The following is a 26,547-nucleotide window of genomic DNA, read 5'->3' as shown; positions in this document are numbered from 1 at the left end:
TGACCTCCAGTCAGTGGGATCAGAACAGAGCCAGACTGAAGCAAACTCCCTTCTCCCACTGATCCCTACGGTGGGGGAAGCAGGATCCTCAGCACAAACTGTTTCACTCTGCAGATCAGGTCCTATTGCTCCTCACTACTTGCTAATGTAGACATAGCCAAATTATATTTATTTGGAGACTGAAGCAGGGCTACATATGGAGAATTTCACCTTTGACAAGTACTAACTTCATTTACATTAACACCTGTCTAGACTGTTTTCCTAAGTATAAACATAAAAATCTCCTTAGCGTATTTGGCCCCTTCTTACTTAATTAACCATATGTGACGTAAAGTGATACAACCCAGTTAAAGGTATGTCATTGTTGATAGGATCAATTACAGTCAGACATAAGTATTCATTGCTTATACCATCTGTGCTGTACTCCTAAGTGCAGAACCTTGTCAATGAAAGTATACACAGATTAACCGTATTCGCTTTCATTAAAAACCACCAATCTGGTTTGTCAGCTCCAGGCACTTTCTTTTAAAAAGTTGCAATATTATAATGCACAGTCACCTTCTCCTTCCAGCATACCATGGCTAGATAATTTGAAAGGTTTAGCATAATATTTGTGATTATTCCTCGTTTTGAATGATTTTATTCTTAACTAGTGGCAACTGTCCAAGAGTCCTCCAAAACTCCACTTATATACCAGCCTGGGAAATCATTGTGGTCATAGTAAGGAAGTAAATCTTGACTGTTCTGTTACTTGTTTATCAACATCTTCTAAGGCTTCTGGTTTTTGCTGCTTTTCTTCAATAGTACAGGATCTGATCATATCACATTTGAGGAGGAAAAAGCCCCTCAAACAGTAATTAAAGACTTGGAAACCTTCAGTTGCCATGTATTTATGCCTACAGACAAATACACACATGTAGAAATACTACAACTAATTTCATGCCTTTGATGTTGGCTGCAATGAGAATTCACAGCTAGATTAAACTAATATTCCTGAAGTTAATTAACAATTTCATGGATTATACTTTTACACAAAAAGCTATATGATGTGTTCAGCTCTATAGGGTTTGGAATAGGTCTTATTTTCATTCCTATCATTACAATGAGAAAATTATTTGTATTAATAGTATAACGGTAAGACAGGCAACATAGTCTCTGGATGGGTGAGGAAGGGGTTTAAAGGACCAGTTTGGAGTATGGGAAAAAGCTACATAACCATGTATGTTTAGAGATCAAAAGTTCTAAAAGCAAGTTGAACCACTATTTACTTTCCCCCCAGAATTAAGGAAAGAAATTGATGGGTTAAAATATGTTTCTAATCAAGATCCCTCCAAAGATGACAACTTCAAGGAAGATTAGGAACCAGTGTTCTATTGTTAAATGGTTACAATTAAAACTCTAATCAAAACAGGTCACATGGGAAAATAGGATGTGCATCTAAGTGCATTTCTCTCTTCTAGAATATTTGAAGGCCACACTTAAGGATCCTCATGGAGAAAAGCAAGAAGGGATACATAAGATGCACTTCTATTGCTATTGTTTGCATACTGGTTTTATATCTCTGTGTTTAATTTGGACAGGATTTAGAGGCACACCCATGTGGGAAGAGTTTAGTCAGTTTAAAACCGGAAAAAGGCAACAAACCAACCAAAACCCAACTTTTGGCTGATAAGGACCTTTCCCTGTGTTTATTTTAAAGTAGGTCTAAGGACTTGGTCTCCTGAGATATTAAACAGTGCTGATGAGGATACTGACCAAAAGTTAAATAAATTAATCTGGAATAAATAAAATTATGGAGAATAATATGGTAATTAGAAAATGAGAAAAGATAAAACAATACTAATTTAGAACTATGACACTTACTTCTTTTAAAAGAGCTAAAAGTAAATCACATTTTGGGATGCTGGGAAGGACATTTAACAAGGAGATATTTATTTGAAATCTATGGCGGGGTGCCTAGAATATTATTATAATTGTATATAACACAACTGCTGCTTACAGCACCTTTTAAAGACAAAAGTAGAAAAAGTAATTTTGTAAAAAATAAGTTCCTCCTTCACCCACCCAGCACCACATGTAAGTATTTTAATGAAGCCCTTTTTATGAAATGGTGGTATGTGCATGATTCAGAACAGAAAACATTTAGAGTAATTGCCATAAAAATTTCTGAATTCACTTACAAATAACTATAAATTTTTATATACTTTAGTAATATTTTTATATGCCATATTGACAAACCAAAACCTCACAAATCTCTACGCAAAAGGGCCTGAAATTCTCTTCTCCTTTTGTTCCTTTTATTCATAATCTCAAAATCTTGCCTACTTTTTACTTATAACAAAAACCATATGTAGCTTGTTCTATAGGAGCACAGATGATATGACTTTCACATTAATTGCTGACAGATACACCTTTGAAGAGGAAGAAATTTTTGAATCTCATCTGGAGGACAAGGTTGAAGCAAACTAAGCAGAGAGGTTTGCTGTGACACCACCAAACAACAGTTACATGATTATGTGGAGCTGTCAGAGTTGGCAGGTTCAAAATCCCAGTACAGACCCAAACAGCTTGCTTGATTTTTGAAGCCAAAGAAATTACATAACAAGAATTTTGTTTGTGCTGGGAAAATTTTCTCTGTACCCTTTCAGGCCTTCCATGAGTATTTTTCAAAAGGCAAGCAGTGGCATATTTGTCTTGAGAAGAAATTTTCTTACATTACACAAGCCAAATGCACACATCTGAAAGCAAAACTCATCTTCTGTGCAGTGTAGGCATACAGACATTATACAATGTGTTATTCTGTTAGAGATGCTCCATGGCAAAGGATGTAAACATACCACAGTCTGTGCTGGATGGATTCAGAAATGTACATTTGAATTAAAAGCATGCATTAATTAATTAATTTAATTTTTAATACTTTTTAAGGTTTGGGATCTGCAAATTGGATGAAGGCTTGCAGCTCAGATGTCTGCTTGAAACACCACAGACCAGAGATGGCTATGAAGGTTTTAGGCTGGAGAATGAAGAAAAAAGTGTTAGATAAAGGTCTCAGAAGTTAATAGTGGCTGCTGCAACAGCAAGTCTCATCACACTGCCTTGCTCCTTCCTTTTCTCCTCATTAAAGACAGACTAATTGGAATGTAGTACAGCATTGGTACAACTGTAGTAATTCTGTTGTCTTGCTCTAGGAAACAAACTTTATCAACAAAGGAAACTAGAATTCTACCATTCCTTTTCAGGTTACATCTCCTCTTAGGAAATGCCACCAAATAGCTATTAGGTGTGTTATGCCACTCATCTTTACTTCACCTATACTACAGAACATATTTTAATAACCATTGCATACAGCAAGCAAGTTTTCCAAATATAAAAATTTTCATAATTATCCATAATGTTCACACCAGCAAAAATTGGTGTAGGAAACCTAAAATATTAAGGCATTATTATTGTAAAGGGGTCCATCTGAATTTAAAGTGTTCAGTTATTCAGAGTTTAACAATGTGCTTTGTGCAGGAAATAAAGTTGTGACAAAGTTGGTCTTTATTCCCCCCAAACCATAAAACAGCTGCCTACTTTATACAATTTTTATTAACAGGTCAGGTAGTTCAACCTGCATCATGAATTGTCTTGTCTTACACTGTCTTGTAAGAAAATAATAATTAATTTGAGGTAGAAACTATAAAGAAGATGAATCTTCAGAATCTGTTTTGGAAAACTTATTCCAACAACAGTTTGAGAGAATGTAAACCGTTTCTACACCTGCAAGTTGTTGTCCATCCAGTTTGCATGAGAACGAAAGCTTTCACAAAGAGGCTGTGAGAAGCTGAATTTCTCTAACTGCTTTCTTATGAGAAAGGAAAGTTTCACAGGAGAATTCCTCTGCTAGCATCCACACATTTGGAATTTTTTCTCTATTCATGTTTGGACATAATCTTGAATTAATTATTTTGGCAAAAATTTTTCATATATTCTAGAGAAATCCATCTGGAAAAAAAATACCAAGCCAAATGGCAACTATTATAGTACACCAGCAAACGCACTTTGAAACTAATTTTATAGGAAGAATATATGATCAACACAACAAAAACTCAAAAAGAAGACTTCCTGGTTATGGCACCAGCCTTAAGATGGCAGATGTAGATTGAACCCCTAATTCAAGTCCAGACCACTTTGTCAGCTGTCACCTGACCCTCAGACCACAGATACATAAACCAGCAAGGTACCAAAACCTTTCCTTATGGTGTGTACTTTGAAGATCTCAGCCTTCCTTCCTTCCTTCCTTCCTTCCTTCCTTCCTTCCTTCCTTCCTTCCTTCCTTCCTTCCTTCCTTCCTTCCTTCCTTTAACTTTTCTCTAAGTCAATAAAAAAGGTCTAGTAATCCTGTCGTATAAGTTTATATAAACGTAGGTGAAAAAAGCCATAAATAGCTTAATTAATGCAAAATAGGCAACCCCCAGACTTCACTGAAAATCTGGAAGAGAAATCACACAGTAGCTCACCAGGGTGCTCTGAGAAGGCTTTAAAAATATTTGTATCAGTAGTCAATGGTCTCTTTCACTTGTTTCCCTCAAATGATGAATTTCTGCCATTCTGCATTTTTCCCCCATAAAAGAAAAAAGACTCTTTGCTTCCAGTGTCATGCAGTTATCCAGGCTGATGTTGTTCATTTTAAACAGCAGCTTCCCCTATGATTGTCATTATTGCTGCTTCAAGTTTTCACTACTCTTGAGTGAAGTATCCTATTTTCTATTTTAGTTCTGCCTCTTCAGCACAGTTCCTACCTATGCTTTTTAAACACTGTATCTTCAAAGCGTTAACACACTCAGCTTCAGATGACCATCTTGTACTCAACACAAAGTTCAAAGATGAGATATGTTTCCAAAGTCCCTCTGGACAATGTTTGTTATCTATGAAAACACTGAGGAGATGAAGGATAGAGAACAGATGACAACTAAGACTGGAACAATACAATATTCATAAAATGCAGTGATCCAGAATACATCTGCCACTCCATCAGTCAGTCTCTGCATTTATGTCCTCAGTGCCCACAAGCAGAGCAACCAAGAGTCCTTTCCTCTTTCTTACTGGAGGTGACTGCAGCTGGCTGAGTCCTACAGAAGCTAATGCCAAGACTGGTTTCTAGGATGAAAGCGACCCCACCCAAATGTATATCACAGCTCAGCACAGCAACGCAACAAACTAAAAAATGTTTTACATACAACTGACATCCTATACTGACTTTTCACATTTTGTATTGTCTCTTTAGCATGGTCTTTATACTACTTCCCTTAGAGAGCAAACCTCCTGAAAATTACTGAATAGTGGTACTGCTCACTGCTCCCAAAGAACCTCTGTAAAGGAAATGGAGGCTATAAAAGCTGCTGATAGCCTTAGCCACCTTCAGTTACCTTCTGACCACTCACACAAGGATACAGAAATTAAATCCCATTATTTCTGTGGAACTATGCTGAAAATCTGTTTAAATGTAAGGAACACAAAAACATCAATGAAGCAGCTGAGACTCTTTTTACTTTGCCACAGTGGAATAACTTGCTTGGATGCTGAGAGTGAATTTGGATAGCCAAGCAATAACAAGAAACGAAGTAATCGTCTCACTGTTGCCAGGACTGGATATTTTGCCGTATTGGGTGGAGGGGAGAGAGGGGCAGGGGAAAAGGAAAAAAAAAAATTAACCCAATTGTTTATATATAGTTTATGTATGTTTAATATAAATCAGAAAGACTCAAAGTTTGGTACTGGTCTATTAGCCTCAGCTTTAGAGTTTTCAAATATAGTTAAATGAAACCAAATGCAGTTAAATGAATTCGAACTGATTTCTTATAAAACACTGAATTCTTGTGCTTTTTGTGGTTATCTGGTATTCACTTCCAATAACTGAAGCTAACAGAGCTCAGATCTGGAAAATTAGCTTTGCTGAAAACAGACAAGCAACTCTTCTCTAACATTTACACTAACATCTTCCTGAAAAATTAACCCAAACCCAGCAATCTTCTGTACCCCATTTGAAAGGATTAATATATGTCAGCACCAGGCATTTTCCCATTCTAAACAGCACTGGCTATCTACATGAAAACACAAAATTGCTGGTAAATCAGATGGCTGATTACCTGCTCTGTTTTTCCTTCAAATTGTCACCGGGTACTGCCCCACATCTCACTGTCTGTGCCATTTCCCAACAGCTCAGAATGAAGAGGATTGCACAGTCAATGCCACAAGGTTTAAAACCAAACTACCTCACATGTTTTCTCATTAATCATTATTCAGAACTTATTTTTTACTCTTCAAGGAAACAGCTTTCCTCTAGAAAATTCTCATCTGGTCTTCCTAACATTAAGAAGGGGACTTTTTTTAGTCTGTGTAAATATTTCTTAGCTTATAAAGCAAGTATTGATTAATTCATTTTTATTAGATGTCTCTCAAACTCCACCTGGCTTCCAAGAAGATCAATCAAAAAATGAACTAGATGTCACTCACATCAGTGAAAAAGCAAACATATGCAACACTTCAAGTCTGTAAAGTATACATGGAGACAGCCAGCTTGCAACTCACACACTCATACCATCCCCCACTCTATTTAATCTTTTAGAAGGAGCATTCCTCTATCCAAATTAAAAACACTACTTTTCAGTTATCTCTCTATGAACATCTGGCCATCGACTCAAGCTGTGCATCACTAAAACAAAAATTTAAAACTTGGTCTCACAGAAGTCTCTTCCATAGAATCCTTTTCAATTTTTCTAAAACCTTTAACAGCTGGCCTTCACTGATAGGACTAATGAATTTCCTTCTATGCTTTTATAGGTAGGATACTTGTAGGTATGGCCTTTCTCATCTTTATCCTCAACCAAATGTTTCAAAATATTATGTGTCAGTTATGTCATGTCATCCTTTTCTGCCTTTGACAAACCTTTATGCTCAAACCCATCTGAGTTTTTTCTCTATTACTTCACATGCTTCCCATCGTGCTAGAGAGTTACAGCTGTAAAAGCAACTTTACCTGTGTTTTGGCCTGCTATCGCTTTCTCCCACCAGAGATTCTCTCAGCATAATGTCATGATTTTTTAACATTTTTATTTACCATAACTGCAAAAATTGAGAGAACAGTTGTGCCAAATGGATGCTCAGACTGCTTATAGCACTAGACCATGGCCAGCTGTGTGTCCTCTTCCACTGACATTTATTATCATTTAGATTACATTTAGGTCTGTTTTTTCAGAGCTCTAAATTCAGCAGTCTTCCATGAAAAGAGCTCTTCAGCAAAATCAGACAAACGATCAAACTTTCCCATTCTTTCTGCACTGTGACCTTCTTGTGAATGAAATAAAGAAGGAAAAGTGCCTAACTTAGGTTATAAAATGTTTCCATTTTTCACCTAATGTCCTACTCTTTTAATGGTTCCTCATTTTTCCTCCATGACTTATTTCATGAGTGAGCCTTCATTTTGGTTTTGCAAAGTTGGAATGCCATGTCAATAATAATTACAAAGATCACTCTGGAATAAGACAATGATATCTCTGTATATACCAGTGAATAAAGGAAAAAACAATAAAAAATGATGAGGCATTTATTTGTAGAGATTTTATAGCATGCTGATGTTAGAGCCTATATATGCATAAACATATTGACCTTGAAATAATCCCTTAAAAATCATTCTATTGACACCCATTACACTACAACTATGCTGAGCTGAATTAAATCACAAAATTTTGAAGACCATTCAGAAATCAAAATACTAAACTTTACAGTAAGGAACATAACCTTCCTGGAAGACTTGAAACCTCAAAACACCCCAACAAACAAACTTGTTTTCTTCCAAATTTTTATTTGATATCATATTCAACCATCATTTCTAAGAAGATTCTCAAAATTAAGCCTATAGTAAAGCTGATGAAAACCACAGATTCCAAAGGGTCTTGGAAAAGTAATCATGTGCAGACAAAATTTAGAATTTATGTCTGAGTGCCAATATAATATTCATGAGAAGAAAAATTATGCATCAAAGCATTCATTATATTAAAAATTTTAAAATATAATACATCTTAATTTTCAGATGTGCCTATTTATAGGCTATTTTCTGCTGCTCAACTTTGTAACCTCAAAGTAGCTTCAAAATACGAGGTTTTGCTGTTTGATATAAAGACACATTGATATACATTTCATATATAATACACACACATATTTTACTACGAAAACACATTTTAAAAAAAAAAAACACAACAAAAAAAAGAAATCCTGTATGGTAACTCTTGGTTTATATTCTTATTGCAAAACAGTCTTTCCAGGACAATACATAATTTATAATCTAAATAGAGACATTGCTCAGTGCCCAGGAACAGCAGTTGTCATTGTCTAAATACCTTTTCAGCACATCTTTTTGGTCTTATCACTCCTTTACTGAAGATACGTTTCAAATTACTTGAATTTTCACATGCAATTATTAATTTATGAAAGTTGTTTTTTTGGCAAATACTGTCCTAACTTCTTCACTTTAGATAGAAGAACACAGCACATCCATATGTGTGATCATTGTGTGGGAAGGCACCATCGCACTTCCATTTAACCGGCAGAAAATTATCAAGGTTACTTCATTTTGGGCACCTGAAACAAACCGCTAATGAACTGATGTTTTTCAGAGTACCTATTTCTGTACTTTCAAAACACATCCCCCCTATTTTCTTCTGCTTCAGTTGTGAGAGTTCTCAGGTGTTGCACTGGATACTACAAGTACTTCCCTTAAGTACTCTGGAAATAAGGAATGGAGTGGGCTACTCACTAAAGAATCAGACTTGATGATCCTTGTGGATCCCTTCCAACTCAGAATGGTCTCTGATTCTGAGGGCAGGGAAAGATATGCAAAATAAAAACATAAACTGCATAAAAGATCTCAATCCTACATCTTCTGTTCAGCAGTTTTAAAGCAGTACATAAATAAAACACTAATTTGAAGCATAAAGACCATTCTAGATTAAGATGCAAGACTAAAAATCAGGTAAAATAAAAGTTAGAGGTCTTGTGCATCCCTCTCTAAATGGAAGGGCAACACTCTAGGGAAAGGAATATCATCATGGTGACACATTTTTGAAACTTAACCTAATCCCATCTGTAGAAAACAAGATGTCAATTTAAAGTGCTTCTCAGATTAAACTAACCTGAACAACTTAAGATTTGAAGTTCCCTGAATATTACAGGAATAAGAAGAGCATGAAATACAGAAGAGTTTGTTTTACTTGAGATATTTGTTCAAGAGCAGCCAAAATTGCTTAGTGTCCTACACTAAATTACTTTTCTACCCCAGAGAGAGGGTGTTCCCTCTAAACCAGAGATGATTTCAGAAACTATTGTTTGCATTTTACTGATCTTCAGATTGCTATCACACAGAATTTTCAAATAAAGCACTGGTAGTCTGAAAGCTCTAAGGTATTTAAATTAATTTGCTTAAAAAAAAAAAAAAAAGACATCCATTAAAAATATTGAGTGTTCTATTAGAAGTATAGTCTTTTTACTACCTTTAGCACCAGGTTATCAAGGTACCCTCAGCAGTCTATTAAGAACTAGAAGTAGTGTCTGTCACACTTGGTTCATTTCCTCTTTCTCTAAGGGGAAAACAAAGTATAAAATAACATGTTTTGATAAGGTTTCTTCTCTTTTATTATTTTAGTAAATGCATATACATACTTCTGTGTTTGTGTCAGAGACAAAGCTATGTAAAAGAATTGTGCCTTCCACTTGAATTTCTATAGGAAGTGGCTCCCAACCACCCCAAACAGTTCTTAGAAAGGCTGAGGAGACAAGCTTTATAAAGGGTCTAAAAAGTTTCAGTGTGCATAAACTGTGTTCATTGCAGTGATTTTCTACCTCAAAATTAAGGTAATTTTTTAAAAGTAGCTTCAGCCAGTCATCGCCTTCAATAAGTATGATCTCATACTGGAATCTTTATTCTTTGGGAAAATCTTGTCTTTAGAAGGCTAAGTTTTCATATAATGGAATCACAGAATAAATGAGTTTGGAAGGGATATTGAAGTCACATCATAAAATGGCCTGGGTTGGAAAGGAACATAAAGATCATTTAGTTCCAACACCCCTGTCAGGGGCAGGGACACCTTCCACCAGACCAGGTTACACAAAGGTCCGTCCAACCTGGCCTTGAACATTTGCCAAGGATGGGGTAGCCACAGCTTCTCAGGGCAACCTGTGCCAGGGCCTCATCAACCTCACAGGAGAATTTTTTCCCAATCTCTAATCTAAACCTACTCTCTGTCAGTTTGAAGCCATTCACCCTTGTCCTGTCACTCCAAGCCCTTGTAAACAGTCTCTCTCCATCTTTCCTGTAGGATTCCTTCAGGTACTTGAAAACTGCAATTAGATCACCCCAGAGCCTTCTCTTTTCGAGGCTGAACAATCCCAATTCTCTCAGCCTTTCCTCATGGCAGAGCTGCTCCAGCCCTCTGATCACCTTGGTGGCCTCCTCTGGGCTGGCTCCAACAGGTCCCTGTCCTTCCTGTGCTGGGACCCCAGAGCTGGATGCAGCACTGCAGGTGGGGTCTCAGCAGAGCGGGGCAGAGGGGCAGAATCCCCTCCCTGCCCTGCTGCCCACGGGGCTTTGGATGCAGCCCAGCACACGGGGGTTTCTGGGCTCCCAGAGCACACGGCTGGGGCATGTCCAGCCTCTCACCCACCAGCACCCCCAAGTCCTTCTCCCAGGGCTGCTCTGGATCTGTTCATCCCCAGCCTGGATTGGTACTGCGGGTTGCCCCAGCCCAGGTGCAGCACCCTGGACTTGGTCTGTTAAATCTCATGAGATTCCTATGGCCTCAGATTTCAAGCCTGTCCAGATCCCTCTGGACAGCATCCCATCATTCAGGTGTGTCACCCACACCCCTCAGCTTGTTGTCATCTTCAGACTTGCTGAGGGTGCACTCAATCCCTTTGTCCACGTCATTAATGAAGATCAAAGAGTCATCTGAAGCAGGTCTGAGAGCAGGTTTTTCAGCAGCTTATCTAGGCATGTCCTGAACCAAGAATGGAGATGCAATTATCAAATACAAATATCACATCTATCAATCAGTGTTCCTGGAAAAGTGCATCCACTTCCTCATAGATTTGTAAAGGTAGCTGTGATCATTGTGGTGCTCTGTTCTGGTTTCCTCCATAATGAACTCAAAGAGCTGGACTCACTCATTTCTGTATCAACTTCTCATTGAGTAAGGACATGTCTATAAACAGTTTTGATTTAAAGAAGTGAAATTTGAGATACTTCAATTCATTCCACATTCTGACTTTATAACTCATATTATATAGCCTTAAACTCTATCCCACCCTAACAAACACTCTAGAATATGGTCATTTTTGGTTCAGAAGATATATCCTCCTAACTTTGTCACTCATTATTTCATCTTTTCCTGCAAGACCTTCTCTTACAGTTTAGCTATCCTAAGCATAGAGAGCAATTACCATCTAGCACTCAAATTGCTTATAAATGGTGATTATAAATAAACATGTGAAGTTATCCAGGGGCAGGGGGTAAAAGGGGAAAGAGAGAGGAAAATGAAAAAAAAAAAAGACATCAGTATACAAAAAAAACAAGATACTCCAGAAGGCTTGCACATCAGTGTCACTGAGATTTCAAACACTTCACTGCTGGTCATTTTACCAGAAGCAGAAAATAAAAAGCAGCCAGTTTTGTAATCAAGAGATAATCAACTTAGGTGCTCCTTTCATACAGCTCAAAGTAAACTTTATGTTGAGCTGAAGGCTGGAAGAGAGAACCAGGGATCATTTTTCCCCTGAAAGCTGTTCACTTTTCTGTTTTGCACAAACTAGACTGAGTCAGAGAGAGTTCTTTGCACTGGATGGTTCAAGCTGTGGGCTTGAGTTCGAAGCACTTAATATGTGTTCATGTAACCACCCAGCACTCTTGCTGTGAAACCTTCCCAGTAAGAGCCTTGCTATGTGCAAAGTGTTTGTCTCCTTGAAAAACCATTAGGCAATGACATTGCAAAGTCATGAAAAAGTACTTCCTCTAAAGCCTATGAAGAAATCAGACACCTGCATGTGCAATGTAGTCTTAAAAGCAGAATGACAGGATTACAAGGTCAATGGTTTTCCTTTTGACAGATCTTATCTGGGCAGGATTCTGGCTCCTAGAGTGTGCAGAAAAAGGAAAAAGACAAAAAGAAACAAAGAATGACAACAGGCAGCAAAGACCAACCAAGTGAAAAATAATTTTAAACAAAATATACAAGAATCACTTTTCATTCACTTTACTAACTGTTACATCCTATGTAAGAGTTTTAGCTCGAGAAAACCTAAATAATTTAATATGCATAAAATGCCCCACAGACTCCCCTGATGTTCTACTCATATGATTCCATTCCTGTTGGGCTGATCCTTCAAGAAACAGGCAATAGTTTACATAGGTATATGTCAAGGAGGACCAAATCTGCAGCACCAAAGAGGAAGTCTAAGCAAAGAATGGAGGCAGAATTAGCACAGATATTTTTGCAGCTGTTTAGTGGTCATCTCTAATGCAGAGTCCAAATTTATCGGCAGGATGGAGCACCTCTCATGTGAGGAAAGGCTGACAGAACTGGAGTTGTTCAGTCTGGAAAAGAGAAGGCTTTGGGGTGATCTAGTTGTAGCTTTCCAGTACCTGAAGGGAGTCTACAGGAAAAATGGAGAGAATGACCATGTAGTGACAGGACAAGGGGGAATGGCTTCAAATTGACAGGTGTAGATCAGAGATAAGGAAGAAATTCTTTACTGTGAGGGTGGAGAGGCACTGGCACAGGTTGCCCAGAGAAGCTGTGGATGTGGATGCCCCATCCCTGGAAGCGTTCAAGGCCAGGTTGGATGGGGCTCTGAGCAACCTGGGATAGTGGGAGGTGTCCCTGCCCATGGCAGGCGTCAGAACTAAATGATCTTTAAGGTCCCTTCCAACCCAGGCCATTCTATGATTCTATGAAATGATGATAGGAAGTGCCACATGAAACACTGCGCAAAGTGTAAAATCTCCAGCTGTGAAGAAATATTCTGGGAACAAGGCTTTTGTGTGATTATTGGTATTAATCTAGTCCAGGAGTTTGGGCACACTGGCAGGACCACAGCCCACATATTGCATACCTATTTTCTTTCCCATATTTCTCTACACTTGACTAATTTCCAATTCAGCAGGTCATTCTGTATCACTGAATATTTGAAATTTCTTTCAAAATCAGCAACAAAATGCTAATATTATATATAGATATATCTATCTCTGTTTATAGACACACGAACACATCATTCACACAGGTGCAGAGGATGTAATCCTGACAGAAATGCTGCCAAGGGTTGGGCTATAACACTCTTTTCCCCACCAGATGGCAGTAACTTCAACTTAATATAACCTGAACTGGTCACCACAGGCGCAGCAAACAATGGCATACTATATATTTGGGGTTTTCCTTAAGAAGGAAAGCTGGCTTTTTGAACAGGTACAGTAGAGTTATTTCAGTTTCCTTCTATTTAATGGAAAAGTGTTCTACTAATAGCTAAGCTCAACTTTGATCAGTATATCCTACAACGTTTTTTAAACACTTATCATTCCATATTATTCTTTTTCAGTGTGCTGTAATTTTGTCAAATTGGAGAAGTACAGGTATTATTTCCAATCATTGTCTTTTTCCAAGAATAATTCCCAAACAGAAATAACTGGGTAACTTTCAACTGCATAATAAATGAACTTTTACAATATATGTTAATGATTAAAGAGACTAAAGGACTCCAAAGAAGGAGGGGAAATTATAAACACCTTTTGCATAATTTTTTGACAAAAGTTTTCAGTGTGCATATTTCTTGACTTATAAAAGCCCAGGGTAACATCTGCAGCAAAAATATTGCAGCCAGTACATATTACATACACAGGCTAAATTGCCTTTAATATGGGAGCTGACAATTTCTTCTACTGGCAAAAGCAGGAAAGTTTTTGTCAACATAGTCCAGACACCATAAAAAACAATGTAATCTGGTGGATGGGGACTGCTCTGTAGGATATCCAGCTCTAGGAGCAACTGATCCGTTGATTCTAACCAAAAGATCATTGTTCCCTTTTCATTTCTTTAACTTATAATTTTTTGAAAGAAATTTTCCAGAAGAAAATGTTCCATATTATAAAAAGAGAACTTCCCTCCCATTCTACTAATATTAGTATTCAGAGTGATTAACTGGGTTTATATTCAGCTTTATTCTGACTGCAAAGATAATATCAAAAGCGCACATTCTTATTAATAAAACACACTCTTCCAATAAATTTATGACCAAATATGCAGTCTGTTTGGACAGCTGGCTTCCACCATCCTACAAGCAGGGATTTAGATCCCTTTTTTTTTTCTTCCCATGTTGTTTTTCAGCAGAAAGTAGAGTAAAATTTTCTCTAGCTATACAATACAAGTAAGTACAGTAATGGAAAGAAAAGACCATAAAAATAAAGCAAAAAGTGATATAACTACATTCTACTAATTAAACATTAAGCAGCCATTTATACTTGTCTTTCACACTCATGGGTAATATTTCTGAATATTTCACTTTTAATACCAAAATGCAAATCCCATTTACATGGATGTATCCTGGATGAGCAGTATCCCAAACCAGTGACATTTGAACTGAAGATGTTCTCAAGATATTTTTTAGTTCAAGAGACCTGTTCATAAACTTTTCATTATGGCTTCTGAGATTATATATTCACATCAGCTGAAAGGATGAGCAGAATCCACCATAAAAATAAGTCATTCTTATGACATGTCCTCTTCCTGAAGGAAGAGGAAAAATAAAGGTATCAAGTAATCTTTAGTATGAACCTAACCAAAATTATTTGAAGTGGAGAATGCAAAACTTTGTGAATAACCATGAACTCAAAATCCATCCTTGGCTTGGAAGGAGAAACTGAATGAGTCATTGTTGAAGAGGACAAAGTAAACACAGAGTAAACACAGGCATTCACCATTCAACATAAAGTCCCAGCATAGAAAGTTTAGCACAACCGTGTGATGTTCCGAGGGATGGTGAAGTAGCAGTGACAGACAACTGCTTTTTCCTCCAACTGAAGCATCAGTAATAATCCTACAGTTACATTTAGAGAATTCTGCATATTTTGAAAATGATATGGGAAAAATAGAGGTGAAGGAAGAGGCACAAGTACTGAATACTGGAGAACACGTTACAGTGAAAGTCTTGGGAGATGTCAGATATATTTCAGCTGACTTGAACAAACATGTAGCAGTAATCATAGGAAAACAAATACCACCTATAACTGCCAGCAGAAAACAATGGAACAATGGCTCAAAGCTGAAGCTGGTCAAATTTAAATCTGGTAAAAGGCACAAATTTTGATACTTCATTTCATGAAATGAGCACTCTTGCTATGAAGATAAATAGTGGATTAAATAAAAACAATTTCTTGCTGCAAAGACAAAATGCAAGGGAGTATAACAGCACAAAATGTAAAACCTTGAGAGTTTAAACTACATGGTCCAATGCCCCATTTTGATTCAAAACCCAGCCCTGCTTTGTGAGGAGAGGCACCATGACTGAGCTCCTTGGGAGCCATTTGAAACGCAGAGGGAGCGTCCCCTCGCTGTCCTGGGAAAGCCGCTGTGGGATGGAGAGCAGCTGCCCTGCCCTCAGCTTCACGTGCCAGGGGCTGGTCATGGTGACTGGGACACAAACTTTGGGCAGTGGGCTCAGGGCTTACCTGCAGTTTGTGGAGCAGCAAACACAGTCCTGCTGTGAGATGGAATGGCAGCTGTACACCTGGAAGAGACACAGCACATCAGAACAGGGATACAGGACTCGTACAATAAACTATCTGAGTTTCACCTGGTATTCCAAAAGGAAACCTGTTTCAAAGAAAGACATAGTGTTATATCCCACACATACACAATATAAAGACAAAAAAGAGGTAGCTTTTTTTTTTTTTTACAAGACTTGATGAACTTTAACAAGTTTACAAATTTAAGGGAATTGTCATATACCTGTAGCTGAAACAACAAAGTAAGGTGGTACAACATCTTCTGTCTTGCAGGCCCTACAACCTTTCAGCACATCTCAAACTGGGGGGACTCTCTTGCTGGATGCACATTTAGTTGTGTGCTGAGCTTTGCATGCAAATAAATTCACGATTTCATTACTTTTATAAAGTAACCAACTCTTCCTAGACTGAATTTTAGCACCCAAGAATTCTGTTTTCTCTTTGTGGATTGTTAGAAAACATATAGAATGAATTCATGTACAAAACCTATATTTTTTCTCATTCATACTAACATCTTCACAGCAAACACAAAGTTGCATTTAACAGAATGTATAGGGAAAGTATTAATCTACAATCACATGTCCAGTACAATAAATACAATACTAAGAGAAAACACATGCAGCAGAACCACTATTCTGGCAAAAGATATTTATCTTACCCAGTAAGAAATCCTCTGAGCTGTTTGTAATCAACAGATCATATTTAGTGCCTTTCTTTCATTAGCATGGAGTTTTTCAAGAAGTGGGATAAGTTAGCAAACTGTTGTTACACTCAGAGAAAGCACAGGATTTTTAAACGAGGAACCCTTCAGTTTCTGAGAGCTCAATTAGTATTAATTACAAGTTTAAAGAAGCACCACAACATATTCACATTGATAGTATAGGCATATCTACAGCATAATTACTGTCACTTCAATAAGTGCAGTCATGCATACACATCGCCTTCTAGGATCAGAGTTGTGGCATACTCAGTCCAAGCTCCTGTATGAGAGGCAACCGTGTTTCACATTCCCTTTCATAAATGTATCATTTTCCACCTTGCAACAGTTAGGCACGTATGGAAAAACAAAACCTGACCACTTGATTAGGAGTCTCCTCCAGAATACTACTGCTTTGATGGCTAGAAATCTTCTAACTTCCAGTCTGATTTTCTACCAATTATTTCTGTCCCAGCATTGTTCTCCAGATTAGATTGCTCTCCTTCACTCACAATTGTCCTGCTCCAACTGTGTACCTTTTCTCTTGACCTTTATTTTATTGAAGAGAAATAAAAACTTTTAGTACCCTCACAATAACCTTTCCCTTCCCACTGTTTGTTTTAGTCCCATTGCTTCTCTGTTTGCTACACCTAAGTTCATGCTTCCTACACCTGGGCACTCCGAATACTTGGCGGAATTCCTGGGGAGGTTGCTGCGGTGCCTCACATGGAAACATTAATAATTTTATTTCATTACCTGAAAGGTCTAACTTGATACTACATTAAATGGCATAAACTTGCTCATGGACATATCAGATCACTGGTGTTGCAGTTATTTTGGATTAAATTCCTCTTACCTAGTTTTAAGCAGCATCTCTGAGCTAGTCACTGCAGGTCCTTTAGAATCAGAGAGACACTTCACAGCATGACTCATCTGATTTATTTTTAGAGATTCTGACTGGATGAAATCTGTTGTGCTCTAGAAATACTCTTCACTGACCATGCCTAAACAAATGCCTCAGTTGGAGAGAGCTAGACGGAATCAGCTGAAGAGCTTGTTTTGTTGTTTATTAATACAGTCAGCTCCTTCGTTTCCTTTAAAAAATCTTGTGATAGCAGATAATAGCAGAAGTGATCATCACCATGTACATAATTAAGTTTTCAGACTTCATCCTGTTTCTATTCCCCATCGTCTCTTGGTTATGAAGTTTGCTCTGGATTATTCATTGATGGTACATTCGAATCACATATTGAAAATGGCTCTTCTAGTACACTTTTAAAACCCGCAGTAACTAGAGGTACCAAGGTTTCCCCTCAGAAACCAAGTGCTTATGTAATGATTTGACAGAATTACAGTTTGACAATTGATATTCTAGACTAGCACATGAGAAAGAGGAACAGGTATTTCAAAATATGTTGAATTTTAATCAATCATAAATAAAAGGATGTAGACTTGGGGAAGTAGGCAGGATGCTTTTTTGTCATCTCTATTGAACCTCATTAGCTGCATCCTCTAAGCAAAAAGCTTGAAATGTTTGAATAGTAAAAGATAAACATTAAAATTTAAAAAAAAACAAGCATAAATATATATTTCTATCATCATCTTCTCCAGCTGAATGATTACAGAATTTTTCTGCACAAAGAACAGATTAAAATCAGAAGGAATCTGATACTTTCCCTCACCTCCAGAGACAAATAAAGTTAGTTACTGTACTATATGATCTCACAGTGGATTAATATTTAAAAATTGACTACCATTGAATCTCAAGAATTTACCAGAAATCCTCCTAACATAAGCTATAAAAGAGAAAAAAGTGTAACCACTATACCACTTTTTCTTTCCTTCGTGAAGGAAGTGCTAGTACAGATAAAGAGGTTTTACAGATAAACAGGTTTTGCAGCAAGTAACATGTTGGGCTGAGTATCTCAGGAGTTTGATTTGGCCAATACAAAGTCATGAAGGTTTTCTTCACATTTCACCAATTGCACAAACAATTCAAAGTAGAGTTACTCACCAAAGCAGAAGTTATCATGAACACTTGTTATCCTACTTGGTGCTCAGAAACCAAAAATCAGAATAACTCTCAGAAGAGCAAACACCGAACAACTTCACTTTTTGAACCACAATGCCAAAAGGATTCAATTCCAGATAGTTCAGGCTCATGGACAAATTCATGGACAGGATGTCCATAAACAGATACTGAAGAGTACAAGTAGGATGTTCCCTCTAGCCTCACACATCCAAAAATGATGCATGCCAAGGGACTACAAGGGAAATGGATTACCATTCAGACCCAAAACCCCAGTCACAGCAGGTTCAAAGGGATCTTGTTTCACAGAAATATGAAAGATTTTTTCAGAATGAAATTTCTGAAACTTTTTTAATGTCAGACCATCAACCATCATGCCCTTCATAAACCAAAAACCATCAGATTTTTCATGCTTGATGAAAATTCTATTTTCTTGGGTCAGAACTCTCATGAACATGTCCTTGACAGTGGCATTATTAATCATATACACTGATCTTTTCAAAGTATCTCTTTTCTGAAATGACTGGTCTCATTTTGCAGTCTACTATGTATTCTTTCACATATTGTTAAGCAAAAAACTTTGGATGCTTGTTCTAGTTTGCAAAGTACCTTACTCACAAGCGTACATGCATTACAAGATTTCTTCACAAATAATTCTTATCAGTAATGTATAACTTCCAGAGCTCTTCAATAGATACAAATACAAGGCAAATTTCCACTCCTGATTCTGAAACAGGATGTAATAATTTTACCATAGGCATATCTATATATAAAATAGACAATTTTTATTCCTGAAAACTCCCTCTTTCACAACTAACTCTTTAGTTAAGGAACGGAAAAATCAAATATGAAAAAGAAATTAAAAAAGGAAGAAGCAAATGCTGAGAAAAAGGCATGTTTTAAGTAAGAAGAATCATTGTAATGGTCTTCTGAAAATGTTAGAAAGGCAAAAGCAACCATGTTTCCTACTTGTTTTCCATTATTTACTACTTGTTTTCTACTTTAGGACAATGAATCTTCTTGAAGACCGGAAAGCAAATGATATTTTGGGCTGCATCAAAGCAGTGTGGCCGGCAGGTGACTTTTGCCCGGTACTCCACTCTCATGAGACTCCACCTGGCATATTGTGTCCAGCTCTGGGGCTCTCAGAACAATACAGAGGTGGACTTATTGGAGAGAGCCCAGAGGAGGCGACAAAGATGATCAGAGGGCTGGAGCAACTCTCTTATGAAGACAAGATGATAGAATAGCAATTGGCAGGCCTGGAGGAGAGAAGGCTTGGGGGAAACCTTACTATGGCCTTTCAATACTTGAAGAGGTTTAGAAAGCTGGAAGTGACTTTTTACAAAGGCTTGTAAGGACAGGAAGAAATTCTTCATTATGAAGGTGGTGAGACACTGGCACAGGTTGCCCAGAGAAGCTGTGGATGCTCCATCCCTGACAACGTCCAAGGCCAGGTCGGATGGGACACTGAGCAACCTGGTCTAGTGGAAGGTGTCCCTGCTCATGGCAGGGAGGTTGGAACAACATCGTCTTGACCCTGAGAGGAGCTCAGTTGGTCAGAGCATGGTGTTAATATTGCCAAGGCCATGAGTTTGATCCCTGTATAGACCACTCACTTTAGGGGTGGACTTTGGTGATCCTTGTGGGTCCCTTCCAACTCAGAATATTCTGTAATTCTGTGATATTTCATGTCTCCTCCTGCCAAAACTATTTTATGAACCTTGGCATGACCAGCTCTTTGCAATAAATATTTTTTACCCGAAGATCATATGACTTGTGATTGTGATTTTAACTTAGACAGGGTCTACACAAGAACAAAGCTGTTATTGCCATTGTTCTACATGTCTCTGTTAAAAAGCTACCAGAAATATCAGGTTATTTTGGACTAACATTATTTCAGTAATGCTAAAGCTTCCTTTTCTTTGAACAGGATATAAGCATTAAAGGGACTTCTACTTATCAACAACAGAGGCTCAGAAAACGACAGGCCTGAAAAGAACCTCATACACTTGAGATGCTCCTGGAATCAGACTAACTTCCATTTCAAAACGTCACGGAACTACGACACTGAGTGAGAAAATGTGACTTTCTGATCATTTCAGAGTTCATCTTGCATCTGTTATTTATATTCAATGCATTTGGAAGGAGCCTTGAATAAGGGGCAACAACTTAATCAGACTTTCTAATGCTTTTTGTGGTGGGGATTATAGACCAAGAAGAATACTCAAGAGCCAGAGAGACTTAATTTTTTTTGTACCTTAAATCAAAGCTGATGCAGTTAGTCATTCCCAAGTTCATAACAGAGCAAATCCATGTACAGTACCAAAACCAAATAACTTTTGCTGACTTAACTGATCTATCAATGCTCTTGGTTTTGAGGGGGAAAGTCTAGAGGCTTTCAAATGCTACCAAAATTCAAATCACATGTGTTGGGGTCCCTCCCCCTGCCATGGAGCCCTGGGAGAGGGGCCCTGGGGGGGAGACACGGGGTTTCCCTGCCCCTGGTCAGCTTCATTCCCCATTGGTTGGTTTGGGTTCCCTGGTGCTGATAACGCCAAGGACCCTCGGGTCCCGTGACTGCAGAGTTCCTGAGCTGAGCCCCAGCCATGCGGCTGGAGAAATAAACACCTCTGAAACATCTACCACGAATCTGTCCATATATACTTCACTTTCCACGAGACTCCTGGTTTGATATATGCGTGTTGCAGTAATCCCCGCTGCAACACACGTGGTTTAAGCTTTGATGATTCTTTGCTCCATGGGTTTGTCCAAGTCCTTGCTCTTAGCAAGTCACAGTCAGGTTTGAATATTCTGGTTCATTAAGATAATGTAGAAAAGGATTATCTGGAGAAGAAAATCAAAGGAGTTTTAGTGGGAATTAACCTGGAAGCACTTTTAGAAACCTTGGGTTTAAAAGGTGCCTTTTCATTAAATTTCAGTCAACTGTAATTCATCTTGTATCACCAGATTAAAACCTGGGGTTTCATCTGGTTTTTGCTGCCTTTACTTTATCTAGTAGATTATTAGGATGTGCAACACAATAAACTACTGTCCTTGAAATGGTGATTTACAGCATTATTGCATATCATAAAAAAGTACAGCGTCAAAATTGCTTAAAGCCAGAGTGCAAATTACTTAAAGGTGGTCCCAAACTGCAGAACTCTCATCTCCACTGAGCAAGAGTATCATGGTCTCTTTGTCCTCGTTTGGCATACTATGACAGAGATGACACTTTTTTTTTCATTCAAGTGAGCAATTCAATCTAAAACTACCCTAAAATAAGCTGGTGACACAGCAAACCTTGCCTAGAGCAAACCATGCAAAATCTTTGTCTACTTCTCTAGTGAAAAAAAAAAAAAAAAGAAATTCATTCTGAAGATAACAAAGGCATGAATTGCATTGATTATGAAAGAAATTGTGTCTGACAACCCTTTTTATGCAAACCACAGAACTTCCCAACATCCAGGAATCTTCAGTATTAAAAAACAAGCAACAAACCCCTCCTTCCCCCTGGTTTCTACCTTCATTCAGAGAAGCTGAATTGGCTTCTATATCACAGTGGAGGTTAGAAAACAGTGGTGATTCTTGAGGATCTTTAAAGTATTTAAGAAGGGGAATACGATGTTTAGATTATTTACTCCTTCATTTAAATGAATGGCCCAAAAGGGAAAAATAAAGAGGAATCTCTGGCTCTTAGTCACCACTGGCTGAAATGAAGTAAAAGGCCTCAAACTGGCAGCCTGAACTTTAGCTTGAATGAACCAGGTGCGAAGTTGGCACATGGCTCAAGCAACAGCCCAATTTTTTTTCAGAATCTCAGTATCAACAACACAAGAGGGAGAGGACAATGTGTACTTTGGGGCAAGACATCAACACATGGTAAAAATCCACCCTACAACAACACCAACAGGAATAAAAATTAATGGTTTCACAATCATGTTTTCATTGTTCATGGAGATGCAACTTTTCCCTTCAACACCAAGTTTTACACATCTTTCATTCCTCAGCTCCTTACAGGAGGAGAGTAATTATTTCAAGAAATGATCACAAATATAATTAAGATCAGATCCTCCCCTTGGTAAACTGTGCAGACTTCTGTGAATCTAGAAATTATTTTATCAATTACATTAAAATGGACAAGAGGAAAGCCTTCCACTTAAAAAAAAAATCTCCCTTCCAATAGAAAATCTCCTTCTTTAAAAAAAAAAATTAAACTGAATGTTTTATTAGCACGAGAATAATTTCAAGCAGTGTTTGAATACCAAATACAACAGCACTGTCTTTTGCACTGTTTATGCCATACATATGACAGATTATTTAATCTTTTAATTTATCATTGCATTGTCATAAAAATGAAGAGGATTTCACATAGCCTCAATAAGGCTGAACACAAAACATTTCCACACAGTGTATGATTTTGTAAACTGCAGTGAGTATATGAAAATGGCTGCCATCATTAACATGCATCTATAGTTCAGCAGGAATATCAAAATGTCTTATTATATCCAACAGCTTACACAAAAGATCAGCAAACAGATTCTTCTCTTAAGGTAATGGGACTAGTTAATGGACATTCTGGAGAAAAGGTACAGCTTGCAATCATGTCAAAGTCCAGCTGAAAACTGAATTAGTATGCAGGGCATAAATTATCCAGAATGAATCCAATTAGTCCAGATTGTGACCATTTTAAGATAATGGGATTCCTACTTTTTACTGTTAACATTTAATTGCTTATGCTGCATATTTATATTTTCCTGTGCATGTTTATATTTTCCTATGCAAATCTGGGGGTTTTTTCTTGGATAATTTTGGCCCATAAATGTGCAGGGTAGGCCAAAAACTTTTTTTCAAAAAAGCCTGTTGTTATTTGAGGGCAACTTACATTTAGTTCACACACATGCTTTCATTTCAAATACACAGTCCTCAGTCTGGAGTTAAACCGTCCTAAAGATCAACAAAAGTTCAGAATACACCCTGAGAAAATACTGCCCTCGATACACTCATAAATATTAATTACATTTATAGGATAGCAATACAAATTCTACCAAGTACCACAGGTCACTGCAGGAAAAAATACTGATGGAAATGATGTGAGTAATTATTAGTGTTTCTGGAACTTTTAACTCTGTTCCACAGTTTGTCAGATATTTCCCTCCCACTGCCCCCCCTGTCACCTTCCCCCCCCCAGTTTTAACAAGAATAGTTGGAATAAAATTAATCTCATATTGATAATAAGAAGACAAATGCTGTAGCTTGTAATAATACAGACCATCACATAGTAAGTATGTAACAGAAGCTACTAAAGCAAACTCTTTTAACAGTAAAATTCTAATAAAATAGTAAGCCATCAAAATTTACAAACAACCACAAACAGTTAAAATATCACAGAACAAATGTAATAAACACAATTTAAAAATCAGGCACACCTATGCCAAGGCAAATACACTGCACATTTTAATTTTTCAGGAGAAAATGTAACGCGTCGCAGCTAAAGGAATAACAAAGCATAAAGAAACAAGTGCAAACATAACGATTCTCAAAGGTTAATGGTTACACCACAGGCTTATAGTCACTGATCACATTTTTACTACCTGTGCCTGCAGATAATTCTCTTTTTTTTCCCCCCCTGAATATGGCAGGACTATTATGTGTTGATTTTGTGTGCATTTTCAGTTGTCTTGTCTAGAAGTGCAAATCTTAAAAACTGGAATTGTAGAGCCAAAAAATGAAGAAAAAAACCTGGCAAAATGTTGGAACAAAAAAGTTATTGCAGAGAGACAGAAATTCATTTCTTTAATACTCTGTCAAACTTATAATAATGTGCACTTGGAAAGAAAAGCAAAATCTTATTTTAAATAGCATTTGCTAAAGCTACGCTAACAAAAGGATTTGTGGCCCTGTCACGAAAAAACATTGACCCTTGACCTTTTTTCACTTTAGAGAAGGAGAATAGCCAGAATCTTGTGTATCAAACAAATGTTTGTTTTGTATAAATCTTCTCCGAATTTTCTTAGTTTGCTGCAAAAGCGGAGGAAAAAAAACTAAAAGACAACAAAAAAAGAAAAGAAGAAGAAACTGCCCCAAACGAAAGGCTCGATTCAGAAACAGTGCAAGGCTGCTTCTAAACAGTCATGTGACTTTTTTTTGCTAACAGCCATGTGCTCGCGTATCATTTTACTCTGAAATAACTCTGCGGATTTCAGCTCAACCTGCCTTTGCTTAGAATGCATGACATAGCCTGTGAGGGAGCCTGAGAACCGTCCCCCTTCAAAAGCAAGGTTCCCATGCTTGGCCTGTAACCATGGAAGCAGATGCCTTTTTTGCTTACCCCTGCTTACCTCTTTGCAGCCACGAGCTGCTCCCTATTGTTAAAAGGGGTACGCCTTGATTTTTCTTCGTCGTGACTGAACTTGCCTCTTCTTCAAAGGGCACGATGCTGCAGGTCATTGGTCTAGACCGTTTGCACGGTCCAGAGAACAGCCTTGATGTAACCCTTGCTCCGTCTGTGCCACACCACCAGCCGTGCGACTGCAGACTGTAGGGGGACATCGGAGATCTGTATTTGAAAAGAAGTCCGTCCGATTTTGCCATTGTGCCTTTTCAGTCATCGATCGAATGAATATCGAACCTTCTGTCGTTGCATGTGTGAAATAGATAGCTTAGCAAGCACTTTTGTGCCCAAACCTGTGCAGTGGGCCAAACTCTCCTCCTTTATTCACAAGTATTGTTGGTTTTTGTAGTATAGTAATTTCTCAGGAACTTTAAAAACGGTGTCTTAATGTTAGACCAGCCTCATAGGAGAATCTATTTGTTTTAACTTGCTTGATTTAGCACTTAATTTTTAATTTTTTTTTTAAAGGTGCTTTCTCTTTTAGTCATTCCCAGTTGAATATCAGCCCCCTTAAAGTGCAAGGGAGGCTGATTTGGAATCAGTATGAACAGCCCAGAATCGTGAGGGGTTTCAAAACAAGATACTGACTGGAGGTTTTCTGCCATAAGGCTTTAAAAATAACACAGAAGAAAAACAAATGTAAACTTAGAAAGCTTCCAAGATAAATTCAGAAAGTAAAAAATAAAAAAAAATTGCATTTTGTTTGTTTGTTAAATACAATAAATTAGATAGTCTTAGAGAAAAGACAGATATTCTAATAGACAAAATAACCTGGCAGTGGTGACTAGAACCCTAAAAGAGTTTATATTATTTTTTTCTCTTGATACAGAAAGACAAAAAATTTGGAAAATGAGTTTCTGATAACATGGATTTTTGCTCTTCTGTACTAGTGCAAAAACATTTTTGATATTCACAGGTCAACCTTTTTTTTTAATATGTATTTTATTTTCAAGATGAAACAGTTAAATGTCTGCACCACTGCAAGAAATTATGAAAATCAGGCTAAACCACTGAGAAACTGTAGCTGAAATGTTCAGTCAAAGAGTTCAACAGAACTCCAGGAATTTCAGGGAAGAGTGAAGAAAAAGATTTTCTAACACCTTCGAATTAAAAAAATACCCAAACAGAATTGTAGCTAACATGGAAAATTATATCAGTCGGTAAGCAAGTTTTTACTCTTCTTTTGATGTAACGGTAAAATCTCTGATCACTGCTTGTCAAAAAAACAATAATCTACTGAAAGCCATCAGCACCTACTCGTTGTACAATATGTGAGCCTCTACTCTGTTCTAACAAAATTTGGACTGCATCAAAAAGGGCTTATATATTCTTCAGGGTGCTGCTAACCCAGGGTTTTCTATATATGACATCAGTATATATATTTTTGAGATACCACTATCTCATACTTCAAGGCATACCTATTTTCTCTAATTGCCGCAGGCAAAGGGGAGGTGCACTAAAGAATAAAGAAGGTTATTGTGACAGATGAAACATAATTCACAATGAGTACTCTTTTCATCCAGCCTTAAGTAGCAGAGGATTACTCCAAGCTGAATTTTAGGGGAGTATGTATGATCTGATTTAATAATACAAGGACAGGCCACAAGCTGAAAGGCAATATAAAC

The 26,547-nt window shown here is 37.5% G+C and overlaps 1 protein-coding gene across 4 annotated transcripts in view; it reads right to left on the bottom strand.

The window, feature by feature from the left end:
- The window catches only part of LOC104689428, a 143,169-nt gene extending 117,970 nt beyond the window's left edge, over positions 1-25,199 (bottom strand). Inside the window, exons 1-2 of one of the 4 annotated variants that reach the window (XM_019285961.2) lie at positions 24,870-25,199; positions 15,746-15,804 (exon numbers count right to left, since the gene is read on the bottom strand). In XM_019285961.2, the coding sequence (XP_019141506.1) occupies positions 15,746-15,804; positions 24,870-25,122 (312 nt within the window). In that variant the 5' untranslated portion in view covers positions 25,123-25,199. The remainder of the gene's footprint in view (positions 1-15,745; positions 15,805-24,869) is intronic. The other 3 variants (XM_019285958.3, XM_019285960.2, XM_010399540.3) reach the window with 3 other exon arrangements.
- Positions 25,200-26,547: the final 1,348 nt, after the last annotated feature.

Source organism: Corvus cornix, chromosome 1 (assembly GCF_000738735.6).
Source record: "Corvus cornix cornix isolate S_Up_H32 chromosome 1, ASM73873v5, whole genome shotgun sequence".
In the NCBI taxonomy this organism is placed as follows: Eukaryota; Metazoa; Chordata; class Aves; order Passeriformes; family Corvidae; genus Corvus; species Corvus cornix.
The sequence above is the reverse complement of the archived record's forward strand: the minus strand, read 5'-3'. Positions and strand labels throughout refer to the sequence as shown.